The sequence below is a fragment of the Podarcis melisellensis genome, assembly GCF_964234715.1.
Source record: "Podarcis melisellensis genome assembly, chromosome: 8".
Classification (NCBI taxonomy): domain Eukaryota; kingdom Metazoa; phylum Chordata; class Lepidosauria; order Squamata; family Lacertidae; genus Podarcis; species Podarcis melisellensis.
In genome coordinates, this window is record NC_138540.1 from 45,542,041 (window position 1) to 45,562,967 (window position 20,927).

At 39.5% G+C, this 20,927-nt stretch overlaps 1 protein-coding gene across 11 annotated transcripts; it reads left to right on the forward strand.

Moving 5' to 3' along the window:
• The first annotated feature begins 2,324 nt into the window (after positions 1-2,324).
• On the forward strand, positions 2,325-20,663 carry TERB1 (telomere repeat binding bouquet formation protein 1). Of its 11 annotated transcripts, none has more exons than XM_081920289.1 (19): positions 2,325-2,445; positions 4,733-4,796; positions 5,223-5,333; positions 5,429-5,557; positions 6,762-6,893; positions 7,598-7,658; positions 7,754-7,866; positions 7,978-8,100; positions 9,564-9,707; positions 10,741-10,872; positions 11,601-11,726; positions 12,128-12,291; positions 13,464-13,831; positions 14,299-14,363; positions 15,898-15,978; positions 16,594-16,764; positions 17,583-17,695; positions 18,080-18,289; positions 20,402-20,659. In XM_081920289.1, the coding sequence occupies exons 1-19, from the start codon at positions 2,344-2,346 to the stop codon at positions 20,426-20,428; spliced, it is 2,436 nt and encodes an 811-aa protein (XP_081776415.1). In that variant the 5' UTR covers positions 2,325-2,343; the 3' UTR covers positions 20,429-20,659. The 11 variants fall into 11 exon arrangements, with proteins under 11 accessions (XP_081776415.1, XP_081776416.1, XP_081776412.1 ...); XM_081920290.1 differs by lacking the exon at positions 20,402-20,659 and adding an exon at positions 19,721-20,183; XM_081920286.1 differs by lacking the exon at positions 16,594-16,764 and having other exon boundaries at positions 20,402-20,663.
• The last annotated feature ends 264 nt before the right edge of the window (positions 20,664-20,927 follow it).

The following is a 20,927-nucleotide window of genomic DNA, read 5'->3' on the forward strand; positions in this document are numbered from 1 at the left end:
AAAAGAATTACAAATCAATTGACATGGATTTTAGTTCTAGTGCAGGCTTCCTCAACCTTGGCCCTCCAGATGTTTTGAGACTACAATTTCCAGCATTCCTGACCTCTGGTCCTGCTAGCTAGGGATCATGGCAGTTGTAGGCCAAAAACATCTGGAGGGCCGAGGTTGAGGAAGCCTGATCTAGTGTGATGGAAGAGTACATATTATTCACTACCCAATTTACAGGCAGGCAAAACAAGGAAGTATATGATTTGGGATAATCCCTTCCATGGGTTTAATGTCAATTTTGAAACCGCATTCTAGGAAGGGGCTCATGCATGTAAGCCAAACAGTGATTTGGTGCTGTAGCATGCTGGACATGTCAACTATAGCTAATAGTATTGGCTCTGTTAAAGCAAAAGGCATACTAAGTAGGTAAAATGAAATGTTTTATTTGGTGAGCAGGTTTTTATGAGATTTTAATATTTACCATCTGCTTGCAGTTCCAGTGCTTTGTGTGAATTGAACTTATCACTGTTGCAGAGGTGGCTCCTTTGTGTTCACATACGGATTTTTATCACTTGGTGTTTAAAATAAATGTGTGAAAACAACCCAATAAAGATCAAAGCTTGTGGATTGCCTCACCCTGCTTTTCAGTGGAGGCATTTTCATGTGCGATCTTTGTTCATGTGAATTAGGCACCTTTGTGCATGTGCATGCATTACTTGTACACCTTATTTTTCATGGACAAACCAATACGGCTGGATGGCACGTTAATTACTTCCTCACCAACTAGTAGACCTGGAAGTCTGATCTGAGGTGAAATAATTCCCATATCTAAAACACACCTCTGAAGTGATCCCCTTCCTGAAAAAATATGTGGGGTGACTTGGTGGTTTTAAAATACTGGAAAGCAGGTGTTGATTTTGCTGGCTTAGATCCAGAGCTGTGTCTGCATTCTAAAACTGCACCACTCCATGCCTCTCGAAGCTCAATAGTAGGGCATGAAACTTATGGTAAATGTTACTGATGGGGAGGGAGCACAAACAATTTTAAAAAATAATAATGGCACAGGCTAGCAAGTAAAATGAACAATTTACATTCTGACATCTTGATCCTAAACCTCAGCACTAAAGTTAAGCTTCAGGGGCATTTCCAGTGAGTGTTCAGAGGCAGCATGAGAACTACCCTGGGACTTTTATCCCCCAAGACTAAGGTTACCAGACATCCCCGTTTCCTGGGGACAGTCCCCGAATTTACAAATCAGTCCCCTGACAAAATCCATCTATTTAATAGGAAATTGAAAAGTGTCCCCGGATTCACTGAAAAAAAATCTGGTAAACTTACCAAAGACATTAAATATGGAGTAAGACTGAGGTGTGGGGAGAGAAGGGAAACAATTACTCTTGAGTTTTTGGGACTAAATGTAGGATAAAAATTGAATCTAGCTAATTCTATGCTGGTCCTTCTGAAATGTGACCTACTTCATGCCAATGGTAGGGGTGTGATTAGAGGTGTGGTAGATGTACTAAAAGGGACGTGGGTGGTGCTGTCGTTTAAACCACAGAGCCTAGGACTTGCCGATCAGAAGGTCGGCGGTTCGAATCCCTGCAACGGGGTGAGCTCCCATTGCTCGGTCCCTGCTCCTGCCCACCTAGCAGTTCAAAAGCATGTCAAAGTGTAAGTAGATAAATAGGTACCGCTCCGGCGGGAAGGTAAACAGCATTTCCGTGCGCTGCTCTGGTTCGCCAGAAGCGGCTAAGTCATGCTGGCCACATGACCCAGAAGCTGTATGCCGGCTCCCTCGGCCAGTAAAGCGAGATGAGCGCTGCAACCCCAGAGTCAGTCACGACTGGACCTAATGGTCAGGGGTCCCTTTGCCTTTAACTTTACTAAGAAGAAAAACTAACTCTGTCCTATGGGCTCAAGGAGGTTCTAATTTTTCACTTCTGACTTTTTTTGGTCTCTGTTAGTGTGTGTACTACACATGATATTTTGTACTAACATGATTTTGATTTGTACCCATTTACTTCTCAGAGCATTCCCAATCTCCTAATTAAAAAAAAATTAATCTGGTTGAGAGTGCTGACTGCAGAAGAGTCTCTTGCGGAGTCTGACCCAGGCATCCCCAAACTCGGCCCTCCAGCCAGTGGCGTAGCGTGGGTTGTCAGCACCTGGGGGAAGGCAAGTAATTTGTGCCCCCTAACCCGTGGATTTTGCGCCCCGTAACCCATGGAGCGCGCCCCCCCAGATGTTGCGCCCGGTGCGGATGGCCCCCCTGCACTCCCACGCTACGCCACTGCCTCCAGCTGTTTGGGAACTACAATTCCCATCATCCCTGACCACTGGTCCTGTTAGCTGGGGATGATGGGAGTTGTAGTCCCAAGGCAACTGGGGGGCCAAGTTTGGGGATGCCTGGAGCCTCTGAGCCCTCAAGTCTCAAGAGATGAGGATGCCACCAGAAAAGTAATACTGAAGAAGGAATAGAGATAAAGTGCGTTTTGGAGTGGAGGGTGTTCCACGCCTTTTAAGATTTCTGAAAGGAAAAACAGTAGTATATTTTATATGATAGGTCTTTCCATCGTACACGCAAAGTACACCTCATCGGACTTGTGAAGCCTTAAGTCATATATATAGGTTTGTACGGGTTTTTCCCCCTCCAGTAAAGCATGTTTCGGATTGCAGCCTCAGTTTAATATCCAGCTCATGATTTGGTTATGACAAGTGTTTTCTTTCCCTAATCGGAGGCGGCCCACCAGCTGGAGAGAGTGAAGCCCGCTTGGCCCAGGTGGGAGCGCTCAGCTCCAAAGGAAGCAATGAAGCCGAGGCTCGCCGCCGCAGCTGAGGCAAACCGTGCCGGGGAAAGGGGGTAATAAATGAGGTGGCGCTCGCTCGGGCTGAGCGGCTCCTTCGCTCGCTCACCACCTCTCCTCACAAGCGGAGTTTCGTTTAGGCGGGAAAAACTCGGCCGGTGAGTTTTCAGGTTTTGCCGCTCGCGGGACCGGGGGGGCGGCGTTTGCGAGGCTTTCCAGGTAGCGAGTATCTCCTTTTAGTGAGCGGAGTGTCGTCGCCTTGGCTGCGAAAAGGAGAAGCCTCTTCTGCTTAGAGGGGCGCCGCCAGTGCTACGATAAAGATGTGTCAGTCAGGGCACGTCTTCCCCCCTCAACCTGGGACGCCTTTTGAGCGGAACGGCAGGTTCATGGGCGTAGATTTAGGAGGACCCCTAAATCAAGTAAATAACTAGAAATACTTGGCAACTGACTAATTGCGTGGCAGATAACTCGGTTCTCTCTCTCCCCCCCCCCATCCCAGATAAATCCTGGTTACGCCCATGGGCAGGTTCCTGTCAGAAAGGGGATAAGGGAGAAAGTCGCTGGCACTTTCCTGTTCCTTCCCTGCTAAGTATTCGTTTATTTATTGCCTCGTATTTAAAAGCACCACGAATAAATACAAAAGATAGAATTACAATCCCACGTTATTCCATACAGCATTCTTATGTGAATCATGATAAATCTGTTAGTGCTTAACGTGCCAGAAGACATGGCTGGGGGTTTTTTTTTTGCTGCAGAGGACTTTTCATAGCTACCCTTCCGGTCATGTTTTTATTATTTTTGTGTTTCAGAGAATTGTAGGGTTGGTAGGGACCCCCAACGGTCATCTAGTCCAACCCCCTGCAATGCAGGAATATTCACTTAATATTCACTTATTTGTCTTGACCCCACCCACCCCCCCACAAGGCAATGTGTATATGGGTTGCCTCGCTTCAGAACAAGCCTCTGAAGCAGGTCAGGCTGAGAGACGACAGGCTTCTCTCAGATACATGAGTGAAGACTCAGTAAATCAACTTCCTGACCAATCAGTTATAGATCTTAAAGTCATTAAGTTCAGGAACACAAGAGCTTAACTTGAGAACGTTCTCAAGATGGTACATGAATCCAGTTAGACTAAATAGAGTAGCAAAAAAAAGTTTGATTATTTCTTTATTGTAAAAGTTATTGTTATTATTTAAACCCCAATAATATGGAAGTAACCTCTGCTCTACAAACACTTATACCATAATAAAAACAGACCCTCTGTTCTTTTTCTTGATGACTGATGGACACTCCCCCCATGCAACGAAATGGTTACTGTCTCTGTAAAATATGTTGCACTTTATTTATATTTAATATTGTGGAGGTAATATGCTATACAAGCTCAGGAGAGTAAAGTGTGTTTTTGCCAGCTCTTGTTCTTCATGGTCTTTGAAATAATTACAACTTTACTTGCCAGTGGGTTGGGCAGAAATTAGGCAGTGGGTTGGTTCCAGAAATTTAACAGAAACTTTTAGAAACTATTTGTTTCTCTCAAACACTCACTAAAGATGCTAATAATTTCAGAATTGTTTCTAAATTAGTAGATTTAATGCCACTCTAGGTTCATATGGACAAAAATAAAATTAAATGATCTATTTGCAGTATGTGCTAATTAATTTGGAGTAATTCCTCAGTTTGGTTCTAAACACTGATAAACTAGATGTGCCACACCATCCACGAAGGGTGAATAAAAATTATTTACTTTGCATCTCTTCGTATATTATGCATGCATGTTAGGGGATCTTGAGTATGTTGTGTTCCTGTAGAAGTGGTAATCAACATTAATACAAATGTTAGATTTTATTAAACTGAATTTACTTTCCTTAATTTTCTTTTTAAAAATCCAAAATTGTGCTTTGATAATAGAGACAGTGAATAACCACCCCTCCTCTGTTTTGCAGTTAAAGGCTAAGGAAAATAATACAGTCAAAATGGAAAATGGAAAAGATCAGAAAATGCCATGTGGTAAATTTGCCAAAATTATTTTATATCCATGTTACTTTTCATTATTTTAGCAGTCTGCCAGGCTAATCTTCAAATGGAAGTAAGAAAAAGATATAGTCTTTTGCAGAGATCCAAGCACCTGATCTACAATGTTGGAGATGTCCTTCTGCCTAGCACTGCCTGACTCCACTGACATATGTCACTGAGAAACCCCATAAATGAGGAGTGCTCAATGCGCTCACCTAACTGGTGGTAGCCAGTGGAAACTCCCAAAATGTAGTTTTGGGGGCTGGGCTGGGCCCAGAATCTACTGGACTCTGAGCCAGCTCTGTTGGGATTGCCAAGGGTAATGGGATTCTGGCTGTTAATTAATCAGCAGTTTTAATTGTGTATGAAAATAAAATTTATGTAAAATAATTTGAAAAACTATTTGCTTTATCCTTACAGAGATGAAAACTGATCTGAATTTACTACTTGAATGTCTAAAATATCAAATGGATCATCCTACTACTCAGAAAGAGGCATTGGTTACTATTTATTCGGCCTGTCAACAAAACAGTAAGATGTTGAGTTCTAGTTGCATTGCTCCATGTTTTATTAAAATATATTCCTTTAAAAGTTGACACTTTCCCCATTGTTTCTGTCTTTTCTAGGTGATGCAAGTGATTATTTTCGAGAAATAGGTGGTTTGATGTTTGTATATAACCTTGCAAAGTCAAGTGTGCACAGCATGGTAAAGGAAGCTGCCTTATTTACATTAGGAGGTTTAGCTGAGAATAATGGTAATGCACAATTGTATTCTTTTCATATCATTATTTTATCACATTTGAAGATACTAAGTTTTCATGTTTTGCTTCATTTCTGCAAAAGACTATAGTTTTCAAGTACATATACTAACAACAAAAGCTTACATTTGACTCTGTAGCAAAATGGCAGTGAGTGCAGCTTCTTCAAAGGGTGCATTACATGCTCCCCTTTCACCCTACCCATGGCATTCTGAACTAGCTGCAGCTTCTGAAGCAATCTTAAGGGCAGCCCCACATAGAGCACATTGCAGTAATCCAGTACTGAGGTTACAAATATATAGCTTCCTGTGGTCAAGCTGTGCTTATTCAGGAACAGGTGCACCAGCCAAAACTGGTAAAAAAAACACTCTTAGGCTGTGTTCACATTGCCACCTTCAGTGAAATTCTTCCCCCATTTCCCATGCATTTCACAGCTCATTCATTTATGTGCTGATGGTGCAGGGATTCTTTACCTTATGCTAAAGTGTTCACATCCTGGCTAGGGATGAATTAGGAACACCTTAAGGACCTTTTCTTACGTTCATGAGTGGGATTGGTTCCACCAGTGCCTGCATCATTTTGGGATTGGTTCCACCAGTGCCTGCATCATTTTGACCTCCCTGCCTCCTTGCCCCTTCCCCTCTTGGTAAGCAGTGGCAGCACTCTTGGCAGGAAGCTAGCACTGAGGCTCTGCCCCACCAGGCAGGACACCTCTGTCCATAGAGTCTCCATCTTATCAGGATTCAGTCTTCATTATCACACCACCACATCCAAACATCAGTTAAACGCTTGTACATTCAGATAATATAGAGAAACGGAGATGGGTGTCATCTGTGTACTACAAATAACCACTTCCAGTGGGTTCATTTAGATTTTGAACAGCACTAGGGCAAGTTGTGTATAAATGTCTCATCCCCACTGTTACGTATGTTTCTTAAGTGTCCCCTGCTCACCCACCTTGTAGCCAAAAAATATTTTGGCGGTCAATAGAAATAGGTCAGTGTCTATACAAAAGAACACAACTCTGTCATTAAAATGGCAACACTGAGTTTTTTTTAATCTCCAAGGGCTACTATTATTTGAATCACTCCCCCCCCCCAACAGACTGATACAGATACCCACAATTATTCTAGAATTTATAAGAAAGTTTGATTCTGTTTGCTTTATTAAATTTCTCAGAGGAATATCTATTTTGTTTCAGTATTCTGCCAACAGACATTATGCACTTCTGGATCATTTGAAGACCTTCACAGGCACCTAACTAATAACGATTCCAGTGTGAATTTGAAAAGAATGTCTGTTTATTTCTTAATAGCACTGGTTTCAAATAACAGTAAGTCCCCCCGCTGCATGTAAGGAAATTGCAGTTACACACACACAAACACAATTTAAATTATGATGAGTAGCCTCCAGATGAATATTAACTGCAGTTAGGTCAATTAGACTTACATTCACAGATAATGTGCTTATAAATCCTATTGCTATTCACAGGTACTTAAGCAAGTTTAACTACTATATTTTCTAAGGATATGCTCAGCTGTAGCAGTGCATAAATCACTATGGTCTATATATTTCATATACTGTATTACATTTTAAGTTTAGCTGCTCTGCCCTGCAGGGTGTATACTCAGGGCCCTTGCAGACATGTGATTGATTGTGGGTGTATTCAGCAACATATCCTTGACACAATAAGGTGCATTACTGGTTGATTTATTCTGCTTTAGTTTTTTCTGAGATGCTTTCTCAATGCTACCATGCTGTGTACACGCTATACCTTTTCCCCACAAAGAATTCTGGGTACTGTAGTTCCCCTCACAAAGTAAGATCACTTATGACCACCCTGCTAGCATCATGAGCACAAATTGTCATGAATGCACAATAAAAAGTGTCTAAAGAGGCCCTCAGTGACAAGCATGTTTCATACCACATGTGTGAAACAGTTCTAAGATTTCACTGAACTATTGATTGCTTAATATTTGAAACACTTCATATATTTTATTTTAAATCTTTACATGCCAAAATGTGGTCATTTTATAGAGCGTGGGCAGATGTGTGCGAGAGAGTCTGGTTGCCTTAATGCTGTGCTTCAATTATTCAGGTAAGTAATAAAGCAAGAATGTTGTACTAAACTGAAAATTCCTCCCCCAAGCTTTAATTGCTATTTGTTATGTTTTTGTTTTAATTTCCTAACAGAACAAGTCTTTCAGTATGTGATGTGAAACTTTTGGATCAAAAAATTAATGAATATCATCTGTGGTCTTCAACTTGCAGTGCTCTCTGTGCAAGCGTAAATAATCCCCAGAATGGTAATTTTTTTTGTTAAACATTTCCTTTCATTATTTGTTTGATGACAGGGAGTAAAAATACAAGTATTTTTCAATGCAGATCTAAGTGTGCCATTGTTTTGTTACCAACAGAGGAGAATCAGAAAGTTTGCAGTTTGGTTTTTCCTCATGCAAAAGACTGGCTGCAAAGTAGTATAAAGCCTGAGATAGTTCGCCCAGTATGTTCATTCATTGGGCTCACAGTTGCAAATAATTGTAAGTATCAACCATTGTACCAGCACATTATTTTTCTGTGAAAAGCCTGCTGGGATTTCTTTTGCCATTTCTAGTGCTTAATTTCATGCGTCTTCTGCACAGAAATAGGGCAGCTACTTTGGTGATATTATCATCTTCAAATTCTAGAACTTACAGTGGAACCAGGTATTGCTTTAAAGAGAGGAGGGCAGGGCTTTTCCATGGCACAGTGAGTTGACACATCCTCTCTAGCTTGTACTGCATTTTCTAGAAATCACTATATATTCATTTGTTAAAATAGTAAATATATATATGTTGCCTTTCTACCAAAGCATTCAGAGCAGTTTAGAGTTTAAAATAATGGCTTTCAGTCTTGATACAAAACAGAAAACTCATAGGAAAAGCAGTACATTCAGGTACCAGCTCTTTCATAGTGTTATATAATAACAGACCTTCCAAGTGTTCTTATTTTCCAGAGACAATGCCGGAATTACAGAAACCGGCAGAATGTCCTGCTTTTCCTTAAAGGTAAAGGTACCCCTGCCCGTACGGGCCAGTCGTGTCCGACTCTAGGGTTGTGCGCCCATCTCACTTAAGAGGCCGGGGGCCAGCGCTGTCCAGAGACACTTCCGGGTCACGTGGCCAGCGTGACGAAGCTGCTCTGGCGAGCCGGCACCAGCGCAGCACACAGAAACGCCATTTACCTTCCTGCTATAAAGCGGTACCTATTTATCTACTTGCACTTAGGGGTGCTTTCGAACTGCTAGGTGGGCAGGAGCTGGGACCGAAAGACGGGAGCTCACCCCGCCGCGGGATTCGAACCGCCAACCATGCGATCGGCAAACCCTAGGTGCTGAGGTTTTACCCACAGCGCTACCCGCGTCCCGCTTTTCCTTAGAATGTCCCTATTTTTATCAGAGAAATTTTGGAGGGCATGGAATTATCTGACCTCCGAGACGTCTGAAAGCAACCCTGTATAGGGAAGTTTTAAAATGTTTAATGTTTTATTATGTTTTTATATATGTTGGAAACCAACCAGAGTGGCTGGGGCAACCCAGTCAGATGGGTGGGATGTAAATAGTAAAATTATTATTATGGAATAGGATGTCCCTATTTTCATCTGAGAAATGCTGGAGGGTTTGTAATAACCAGATGGAATGGTTGCTGCAGGAAACAATTTGATGAAGGGATGAATTGAGATCATGATAAAAGTAATTTTTGTGAATAATTTCTCTTAAAATTAATTTACAAAAGTTTTGTTACATTGAGTCAGAGCACTGATCTGTCTAGCTCAGTATCATCTACATTGCATTGGAGTGTCTCCAGGATTTCAGACAGGGGTCCTTCCCAGCCCTACCTGGAGATGCTTGGGATTGAACTGGAGACCTTCTGTATTTGACCGAAAGCCTAGAAAACTTTAGCTTAAAGCAAACTACGAGAGAAGCATGACTGGTAATTGTTATGGTTTGTTTTGTTTCTTCAAGCAAGAATGCAGCAACTTTTTGTTTCTGTTGGTGGATTAGCTGTTTTGGATGAGCTTCTTGTGAAATTGAGACACAATTCAGTTGCAAGCATGAAACTTGCCGTAGTGGTGACAAAAACGATTGATGCCTGTATTGCCGACAACTGTGAGTGAACAGATTGAAATATCTTTTGATATAAACATATTAACAGAAAGTGAAGCTTGTAAGGGTGCATCCAGGCTCTAGTTAGGTGCATGCCTCCCTATAGGATTAAGGTAAAGGTAAAGGGACCCCTGAACATTAGGTCCAGTCGTGACTGACTCTGGGGTTGCGGCACTTATCTCGCTTTATTGGCTGAGGGAGCCGGTGTACAGCTTCCAGGTCATGTGGCCAGCATGACTAAGCCGCTTCTGGCAAACCAGAGCAGCGCACAGAAACACCGTTTACCTTCCCGCCGTAGTGGTACCTATTTATCTACTTGCACTTTGACGTGCTTTAGAACTGCTAGGTTGGCAGGAGCAGGGACCGAGCAATGGGAGCTCAGCCTGTCGCGGGGATTCAAACCACCGACCTTCTGATCGGCAAGTCCTAGGCTCTGTGGTTTAACCCACAGCGCCACCCGCGTCCCTTCCCTATAGAATTAGGTATTCTCAGATCATTCATTACTTATATTACCAGGATCTGCCTTGGCTTCTGACTTTATTTATTAACATGACAAACATTAAATATCATCAAAATAAGTTAAGGATCCTGCAAGGAGGGGAAGGGAGTTGCAAATTCTTCTAATTCCCAGTCCTCACAAATCTTGTAGTTAAGTGTTGTACCTGGTATTCGATGAAAGCTTGAGATAACTTGAAGAAAGGATGGAACAGGCACTCTATAAAAGTACAGTGGTACCTCGGGTTACATACGCTTCAGGTTACAGACGCTTCAGGTTACAGACTCCACTAATCCAGAAATAGTACCTCGGGTTAAGAACTTTGCTTCAGGATGAGAACAGAAATCGTCCTTTGGCGGCGCGGCGGCAGCAAGAGGCCCCATTAGCTAAAGTGGTGCTTCAGGTTAAGAACAGTTTCAGGTGAAGAACAGACCTCCGGAACGAATTAAATACTTGACCTGAGGTACCACTGTATGTTTCTTTACTGCATGTTGAGTTTAATGGGTGTTTTTTTCTTTTAAATTTATTTTGTACCAATAGCTGCTGTTGGAATTAACCTGTCAAGGTATAATATTGTGCCAAATCTCCTAACACTGCTTTCTTACAAACATCTGGATCCGGGAGAAAAAAATAGTATTATACTTACCCTTGGACATTGTACAGATGGCTGCGGTAGGATACTGGTTCTGTCTTTCTTAAATTGAACATGTTAGATGTTGCATTCAAATGCAGTTTGTATTAGAATTCCAGTGCACAATTACTGTGCTTAATAATAACCTATGAAGATACCAAACCTGATGTTGCTAGAGTAATGCATGGTTGGTTTAAACAAGCTGCTTTATCCCTCATTGAAATAAAATAACAAATAAAAAAATTCATCATTTTGAAACTTACTACATTTAGGCTTCAATCCTATATCCACTTACCTGGGACTAAGCCCCATTGAACTCAGTGAAACTTACTTTTAAGTAAACATGGTTAGGTTTGTACTATAAAAAGGATTATGATTAGGCATCTTTTTCATTAGTGATTATTTCTAGTGCAGGATCTAGGAACTTCTACAAAATCCTGATAATCAACTGTCAAAGCCAAGTTAGAGTTATTAGTGGTAGCGAAGTATAAATTTCTGCTTTAACACTGAAGTCTTAAAAAGGCACTATACAATATTTCCATTAAAACTAATAGGACAGATTCATGTAAATGAAGTCACACTACAGCATGTTACTGAGCGTATGCAAATAAGTTAGATATGACTAACTGAAGTTGGGCTGAAAATTCAATATAACTTTATCCCATTGTAATTTTATTGCTTATTCTTCCAAATATGATAAGAGGTACTGTTACAACTGTACAGTTTGGACAAATATGTTCCAAGAAACTAATGATATATATTTTTTTAGAAGAAAATCAATTTGCTCTGGTCAAGAACAATGGCCTTCCACTTATGATTCAGGCACTAACTGAATCGCAGGATGAAGAACTAAATAAGGCTGCTACCTTTGTGCTGCAAAATTGCAAACAGATCAGTAAGATTATTTTCCTTACTGTTTTAAAAAACTTATAGGGCAGATTTGTGAATATCTTCTTGCCCATTAGCCACTTGACCATTTGCTTTATCTGCAAAATTTCCTATTTCACCCAGGTTAGAGCTTCCCTACCCACTTTCTTCTACTTTTTAATTTGATCTCTTCTTGCTTCCATCTTCCCTTGATGAAGCAGAAATATTAATGAAGGAAGTATGTCTGGGGCTGTATTTGTATAAGGTCCTTTAGATACTGCAGAGAGATGTAAAAGGCAAAATAAAACACATCTTAAATAAGTCACTCTCATTGGGAGCCAATATTTTAAGACTTTGTCATGTAGCATGAAATATAATTCTGTTTTTATAAAGCCAGCTTACCGTGCCTTATTCTAACTTTTCCTAAAGCTGAGAAGTTGTCACTGAAGCTAGGAAAACATTCATTAAAACTGGATGATGCAGAACACTTGAAGGTTGATTGGCAGAACAGAGAGATGATCCTTGAAGACTACTGGGACAAAGCCAAAGAAATTTTACGTAGAATCGAAGGACTTGAAAACGACCAACAACAGGTGGTTCTTTTTTGGGGGGGGTTGTAGTTTTTATAAAAATAAGAATGGATGCAGAATGTTAAAAACAGAGGAATAGTTCTATGCAAGAAAATGGTGTCTGAATGAATTAAAAAAGGGAAACGTAAGTCTGGTGTGTTTTTTTTAAAAAAATAAATTTCCCCTATTTTCCTGTGGTGGAAGGAGGATATCATCATCTGGGTTATTCCTCCCAGTCAGTCCAGAAGGTAGGGCTAGCAAAAACAAGTTTATGGTATACCTTCTGTGGGGAACAGCACCTTTTTCAAGCTTCCATCCTGCCTTGGCTTCACTTTTTAGCTAAAGATGTTTGTTTCTATTCTAGTATTCCTAGCCTGTGTAAATTCACAAACATGACCATTCTTTGTTATGCAAACAAACATATTTCAGCTACTTATAGTACTTCAGATAAAATATCCTACCCACCTGTAAAATTATTGCTCCCCCATATTCAGCCACATAATCATGGTAATTCAACATGAACTTCTGTGATCACTTGCTTTCCCTCAGTAATTTAATTCCAGTTGTTTCCAGTAGTGAATTATTAATTTTTAAAAATATTTTAATTTGATCTGTGAAGGTTAGGATATCACAGGAAGAAACATCTTTCTTATCTGTTTACACATTCTGAAATGCTTTGGAACGCTAAGTCTTGTTTGTGTTGGATGATTTCTTAGGTTTCATTATTTTTATGCCCCAGTCTTGTTTTTATGCAGTATTTTCAGCTGCTTATTTTGAAGGGACTTGAGCATGAAAAGACAACAACAACAATTTGACCTGAATTTGACAAATACTTCTTGCTTCAAAGTATATATGCAGTAATATTAAATTTGTGGGACCAAAATGCAATTGTCAAAACAAGTACTGAGTTCAGCAAATTAAAATTGACTTCAACTTAAAGGGAAACAACACTGGAAAAATACATACCTGAAATGTTAAATAAGATTATGAAAGAAGTAATGGGGTGTGATTGATGTTTTCATACTAATCCACAAAGTTTGGCTTTTACGACTAGGTGTGAAACTAGGTCAAGTCCACTCCCTGAGTTGATCATCCCTGCCTTGAACCTTCAATATAAGTAGCCATGTTTTTCCACCCTCCCCCATCCCACTGGATGTATTTTGTATGACCTTCAATTGCTATTTTTTTAAACACAGAAAAAAGTGAGAAGACAAATATTAATTGATGATATTCCCAAAGAAGTGATCCTGCAGACTACCCCTATGCATCTTAAAGAAAATGCAAGCAAGCCAAATTCAAGTGACATAACACATACAGAAGTGAACCAACAATTACTAGATTCTATGTCTGCTAAACTGATTACTACTACATTTGTAAAAGACTATTCAAAGAATGAATTTCTAAAGCCTGCCAGTAGGAATCCAACTGATGCTTCAGTCAGTCGAAATGAACTTAATCTTCATGCAGCTGATAAAATGAGGACACCCAACATAACCCACCAACATAAACATATTACAGATAAAAACACTGTTGGTGAATCTAAGAAGTCTGAAGTACAGCTAAGGTATTGTATCTTGGATCCTACATACAATTTTAAATTGATACTTTTAAATCCTGATTGTGAATCAAATTAGCAAACTGCATTTAATATTATTAAACTTTGTCATGAACTCTAATGGACTGAAATTCCATCTGGAATATGTAGGGAGCTGTAGACCTCTTTCAAAATGAAACCTTTTACTTTCAGCTTTTGAACTTCTTCAGGCTACTGGAATAGCCTCATGTGTGGAAGCTACCCTGAGAATTTTTATTTGAAGCGAAGTGTAAGAAAATGATTTATATCAGATAAATGCAGACAATAAATAAAATTATCCCAAGCTTCAATGTGCATATGAAACATGCCCCCCTTTCCCTGGTTAGCATTATTCACTGCAGTGCTATGTGGGAAATTGTGGGGGTCGAGAAGCATGATACAACACAATGAAATATATATTAGGTCAAGTTTTAAGAATGTATTTCTTATTCTTTTAGTGAATTTTTGTGTAAACAGACAGATATTGCAGGTAAAAGAAGATCTGAACTGGTACAAAATACAGGTAGGTACTGTTAATCAAAAGTGTTCAATTTCTGACATTTTACTAAGTTGATCGTTGTTAGAAATTAGTTTATTTTAAATTGGATGAAAAATAAGCACATATATATCTTTACCATATACCATACTTATTGGTTGCATTTGCACATCATGCTAAGCCTTGGGCTTGTGCACTTGGTCCCTGCTCTCCTCTCCTGAATAGCCAAAAGCAGTCAAAACCTTTTGCTTTTTACATTTGGTTAAAAGTGGTTTGTTGTGTTGGTTGGAGCAACATACTGTGGTTCATAAAACTATAGTCAGAAGGCATCCTGAGGCTCATCTAATTATCCACCCTCATCCCTGCAATGCAGGAAGCTCAACTAAAGCATCCATGACAGATGGCCATCCAACTTCTGCTTAAAAACCTCCAAGGAAGGAGCGTCCACAACCTCCCAAGGGAGTCCATTCCACTGTTGAACAGCTCTTATGTCAGAAAGTTCTTCCTGATGTTTAGTCAATTTTGAATATTTGAGCAATAACAAGGCCACTTCCAACTCTACAATTCTATTATTCAATTTACTGGTTCAATATTAGGTTTACCAATGAATTTCCAAAAAGTACTTGCTAGATTTACTGATGTTAAACCTGCAAAGACCAGAATATATAAATCACAATTTACTAAAAGCAGATATGAAAAATTCAGCCTGAAATCCTTTTAAAAATGCATTTTCTAAAGAGTCACATGCTATTTTAGTAATATTCTATATCTTTCAAGGTATGCTATAGCTTATGCATGTTGTGCTAAAATGCATGTGGTGCTAAACTATGGTTTAGCATGATATCTAAACAAAGCCAATATGTTATACGTATATTGTTCATTATATGTTGACCAAGCATGCTACATCTTTCCCCGTGTGGAATAATACTATTACTCCATCACATATTCAATGATGAATTTGTCTTAAATTTCATAATCTAGTATGACTTTTTATTGTTAAAACTGTTCATGATAATAAATGTCTGTTGCCTTTAAAATATAAGCATATTTGTATTCAATTATTTTAAGACCAGAGTTAAGGCTGTAATAGTAACCCAAGCTCCACAAAGCTGAAAATTGGATGCTAAGGCTGATGCTATAATGGACATACCCTAACAGGTGTCATTTTTATAAACAGAATCAGTGGCGTAGCGTGGGTTGTCAGCACCCGGGGCAAGGCAAGTAATTTGCGCCCCCTAACCCATGGATTTGCACCCCCTAACCCTAACCCCCAGATGTTGCGCCCGGTGTGGCCGGCCCCCCCTGCACCCCCCACGCTACGCCACTGAACAGAATTTTGAGACATAATGTTGGACTTTTTTGTTGGCTACCCACCTTAACTAAAGGGATGCCTTAGAAATTTCATCTGGTATGCTGGGTAAATAACTTAGTTTAGCAACTTCTTATTTATCTTTATCTTAATTTTGTGTTATTATGATCTATAACTACATAAAATACATAACATCTGAATTCTTAACCATATGCTTCATATTAATCCAACATATTAATTTCTCTTTTATAGATCCATTATGTTCAAGAATAACAAGCAGGAGGATAAACTGTAATCTGTCTGCTTCTAAAATAGCAGAGTTGCAGTGCACAGGTAATTTTGTTGTTGTTCTGTTTTGTAAAAAGCCTAAATTAGGCTTCTAGACACTAACAGATACAGTGGTACCTCGGGTTACAGACTCTGCTAACCCAGAAATAGTAATCGTGCGGCTGCAGCGGGAGGCCCCATTAGCTAAAGTGGTACCTTACGTTAAGAACAGTTTCAGGTTAAGAACAGACCTCCAGAATAAATTAAGTTCTTAACCCGAAGTACCACTGTAGTTCTTTTCTTTAAAATGCCAGAATTTTTTTTTTACATTTAAAGACACAATCACTTTGTATGGTGTCTTAAAAATTAGCAATTTTGTTTTGGAAATCTAAGCAAAGAAGGATCCCACTCCACAATTTTGAATATTTTGAATATTTGAGCAATAACAAGGCCACTTCCAACTCTACAATTCTATTATTCAATTTACTGGTTCAATATTAGGTTTAACAATGAATTTCCAAAAAGTACTTGCTAGATTTACTGATGTTAAACCTGCAAAGACCAGAATATATAAATCACAATTTACTAAAAGCAGATATGAAAAATTCAGCCTGAAATCCTTTTTAAAATGCATTTTCTAAAGAGTCGCATGATATTTTAGTAATATTCTATATCTTTCAGGTTGCATAACAGTAGGAATTCCCTTAAACAGCCGAAATTTTAGCAAGATTTTGCGGTCTTGTCAATATCTATGTGAACAACACAAAGTTACTCTAGAAACTGAACTGAAATATAAAAGGAAGATAAAAAGATCTATTATCTCTAGCAAGAATACTTCTACAGACTGTAATGGTAATAGTAATCATTTTTCATAAAATTTCATGTGGAGCATGCTGAAGCCCAGTGGTTTTCAACCTTCCCCCCGACCACTTGAAAATTGCTGAGGGTCTTGGCAGACCACTTAATGATTTTTCTGCCTGTTGCAGCAATTGTAATATGCTGTGCAATACGCTGTATGATTTTTAATTACCGGTCTATATTTATTGCCTTTTAATTTTTTATATACTGTTTTTTATTATATTTCATATAATTTAAATTATAATACAATAAAATACAATAAAATGAAATGTAAGAAATAAAAGAAGCAATTAGAATGCAAATATATGCCAATATTCAATTCAATTCAATGGATGTGTCATCTCCTGACTTCAACCACAGATCCCCCAAGTTAGCTGATTTTCCTCCTCCCAGAGCCCTCCCTGGTTCATTTTTCGTTGCAACCAGGCTTCTACTAATCATGCAACCTGGGGGGAGGGGCAGTAAAATAACATGTCCAGGGATACCTTTGCAGGGGAGAGTCAGCAGCTGGGAAATCTGCCCACGAAATCTGCCCTACAAAGGCTGCCTATGCCAGCATTAGCATCATGATAAAGCAGGTATGTGGAACCTTTGGCCCTCCAGATGTTGCTGTACTACAACTTCCATCAGCCCCCACAAGCACAGCCAGTGCCATGGATCAGCAACATATGAAAGCCCAAAAGTTCCCCATAGCTGTGATGGAAAACACAGGATTTGGGGAGCCCTGCATTTCTCTCATAAAATCTAGCTCTGCCCTTTGCCTTCCATAACTTTCAGTAATTTTAAATAAGCAAATGTTTTGTTTCAAACAGCAGATCTTCAAACAAAACAGGATGCATATTCAAAGAAACAAATAATCCAACAGAAACACAGGCTTAGAGACCAGGATCTGAATGAAGATCATACTTTCTCATTTAAAGATGGGGTATGGACACCTCAATGGCAAATGTTCTGCATGTTAACATTTGTGTATATGTTCTAGTACATATGACAGTGTTATTTGTAATAAGTGTTAATTTCTAAACTGAGACCCGGCCTCAGCACACTGATAAATATTATTCATAACTGGTGAAAGGATATCCGTAAAACCACAAGCTATTGTTAATAAACAAACAAACAAACAAACAAACAAACAAACAAATAGTTTAACCAAAGCTCTGGTAGCCCCACTTTGGGGAAATACATCCCTGTACAATGCTTGTGTTGGTCTTGGGACTGAACATAGGACCTTCTTTATTTCCTTGTATGCATGTTACCATTGAGCTCTGGTACATCTGCTGAATGTGTACTGTTTTCATTAATGATGCAGGAAACTGATATTCATCTGCCAGATATACCTGCAGCAGCTGTTGAAAAAAGCAAACGGAGAACTAGGAAAAATTTTACATCAGAAGAAATAAGATTTCTTTTGGATGGTGTAAAGAAAATGGGCCATCATTGGAATTTAATTTTATGGACTTACCCGTTTCAGAAGGGAAGGACAAATGTTGACCTTGCTAAGAAATACTGCCACTTACAGGTAATATTTCAGATTAATTTTGTGCTAGTATTTTACACCTTTGGGATAGGATGAGAGGAAAGGAAAGAACCATTGGGCTGACTTTGAAAATTATTTCTCTTCAGTGGATGGTGGTTATCCATTAGTGTTGGAGGCAGGACTACGCAAATAATGACACTTGCCCCTACAATAGGAGTGGCTTTCACTGAGTAAAAACCAGAACTTTAATCCAAGTAGCCATTTACTTCTGTAAGTGTAAACTATGAAAGTATGGTTATATTAAACTCAAATATCATCGCTGGGACTCAATAGTATTTTGCAACAATATTAATTGATTGTACTTCAATCAATTTTATTGTTTATAACCAATGAAGAAGAAGAGTTTGGATTTGATATCCTGCTTTATCACTACCCTAAGGAGTCTCAAAGTGGCTAACAATCTCCTTACCCTTCCTCCCCCACAACAAACACTCTGTGAGGTGAGTGAGGCTGAGAGACTTAAAAGAAGTGTGACTAGCCCAAGGTCACCTAGCAGCTGCAAGTGGAGGAGCAGGAAAGCAAACCCAGCTCACCAGATTATGAGTCCGCTGCTCTTAACCACTACACCACACTGGCTCTCATTACAATGAGACCATTTCCATAAAAGCATTTAGATAGTACATTTCATTTCAAGAAGAAATACCAAGGCTGTTCTCAAGAAAATGTTTCATTTATTTGTCCTGGGGTTGGGCGTGTTGGCTCCACCTGGCCTGGCTGGATTGGCCAGGAATCAAATAGCCTATGGTGGGAAAGCTCACCAATCTCCTGTGGCTGGCCTGGGAATTCCCCCATAGCCAGCTGCATAGCCCTGATGTTGCTCCCAAGGGGGAGGGGCCTGGCGCAACAGGCTGCAACAGCCACCCACCCCTGTGACTGGGTAAGCAGCCATTTTCAAGTGAATAAAAGCCAACAAAATAAGAAAAATACAGTCATACCTTGGGTTGAAGTTGCTTAAGGTTGAGCGTTTTCAGGTTGCGCTCCACGGCGACCCAGAAGTAACGGAACGTGTTACTTCCGGGTTTCGCCACTCGCGCATGCGCAGATGGTCAAAATGATGTCACACGCATGTGCAGAAGCGTAAATCGTGACCCGCACACATGCAGACACGGGTTGTGTTCTGCTCGGGATGCAAACAGGACTCTGGAATGGATCCTGTTTGTATCCAGAGGTACCACTGTACTATAAAGCCAATTATAAAAATAAAGCGACCTGTAATTAAAATAATTAGCACAACAACTACATTAAAACATCCATAATTAAAATATATACCTAAGCAAGCCCATCAGAACAGCACAATAGCTAAAACAGTTAAAGCAGCAATCAAATCAGGATAGCAGGAAAATGTTTGTCCAAACAGGTATGTCTTCAAGAGTTGGTGAAACGCCAATACCAATGGAACCTTCTGTATTTCAGCAGGGAGAATGTTACTGACCGGGAGTCAGAGACACCTGATCTGTACTGTAGCAATGAGACAATTGTTGAGAGGGCCTGCATTAGCTCCACCCATTTAATGGAATTATGCCCAGTGTTCCTTTCTCCTTTGGTGATGGAAGTTATTCAAGATGTAAAGCAGCACTGTGGCATCCCGTGAAAATTTCCACACAAAACTACTATTGCCACCTGACAAGTGGATGCTCCAAGCCTGGGATGCCTCCTTCCCAGAACTAGCCTGGGAGCTCTTCCCATTCCTCTGCACCCAGTTTACATTTTCTTCTCCATACAAGAAAGTCTGCTGCGCTGTCAGTTGAAGATGTCCCTTGCCAAAACTAGCCCAGCAGCTCTGCTTTTCTGTGCAACTGGTTCTGGCTTTCTCCTCAGTAGGTCATGCAGCTAACATATGGCAGAAACCACCCTTATCAGGGTCACATAAATTGTCCGGTAAGCAAATGTTGACTCTGACTGCTAACACAACATAAAGTACTGACAGAGCTGGAGCTCTAAAAAAGCCATATTCTTCTCTCACACACCTTATTCTCACCTGATATGTCCAGCCTGTATAGCCATATGAATCACAACTTGATAACAAATATTTGTCTGTGCCAATGCACTGACATTTGCCTTGTCTAGTTTCCTTTTTTCTCTTCTCTCTCACAGAAAAATAAAAACAAGAAAAACATATGACATCTTATAAGTTACATGTATTCTGTCAAGGAAACAGGATCAAGTTGGTTCTTTTTCGTTTGTTTAAAATGTAACAAGTATTTTGATTTTAAAGAGAGTACTCCATTTTGTACTTGATTATTTTGTGTGCTATAAGTCCTCTTAATCAGTAAATTTATTTTGAATATAATTTATCAATATGTATAATCAAGAAAGTTGGTAACTATTCTATCTTACAGTATTTTAATTGCTTTGGATATAAATGTTCTTTAAAAATAAATATGAAAATGCTACACAAATGAAAAACAAGTTTATTGCTAAAACTTATCATTATACTTTAAATATGCATTTTGTGTTTATTAGGGCATTTCACTTTCTCAGTGGATAAAAGCATTTAAGGTATAACTGGTTTCCCCCTTGCCATTGCTACTATTACCCTTTCCATCCTGCCATTTCATAGTGAAACCTGAGTTCCAACAGGTTTCAGCTAGAAAATCCTCCAGAGCATTCAGGGATTCAG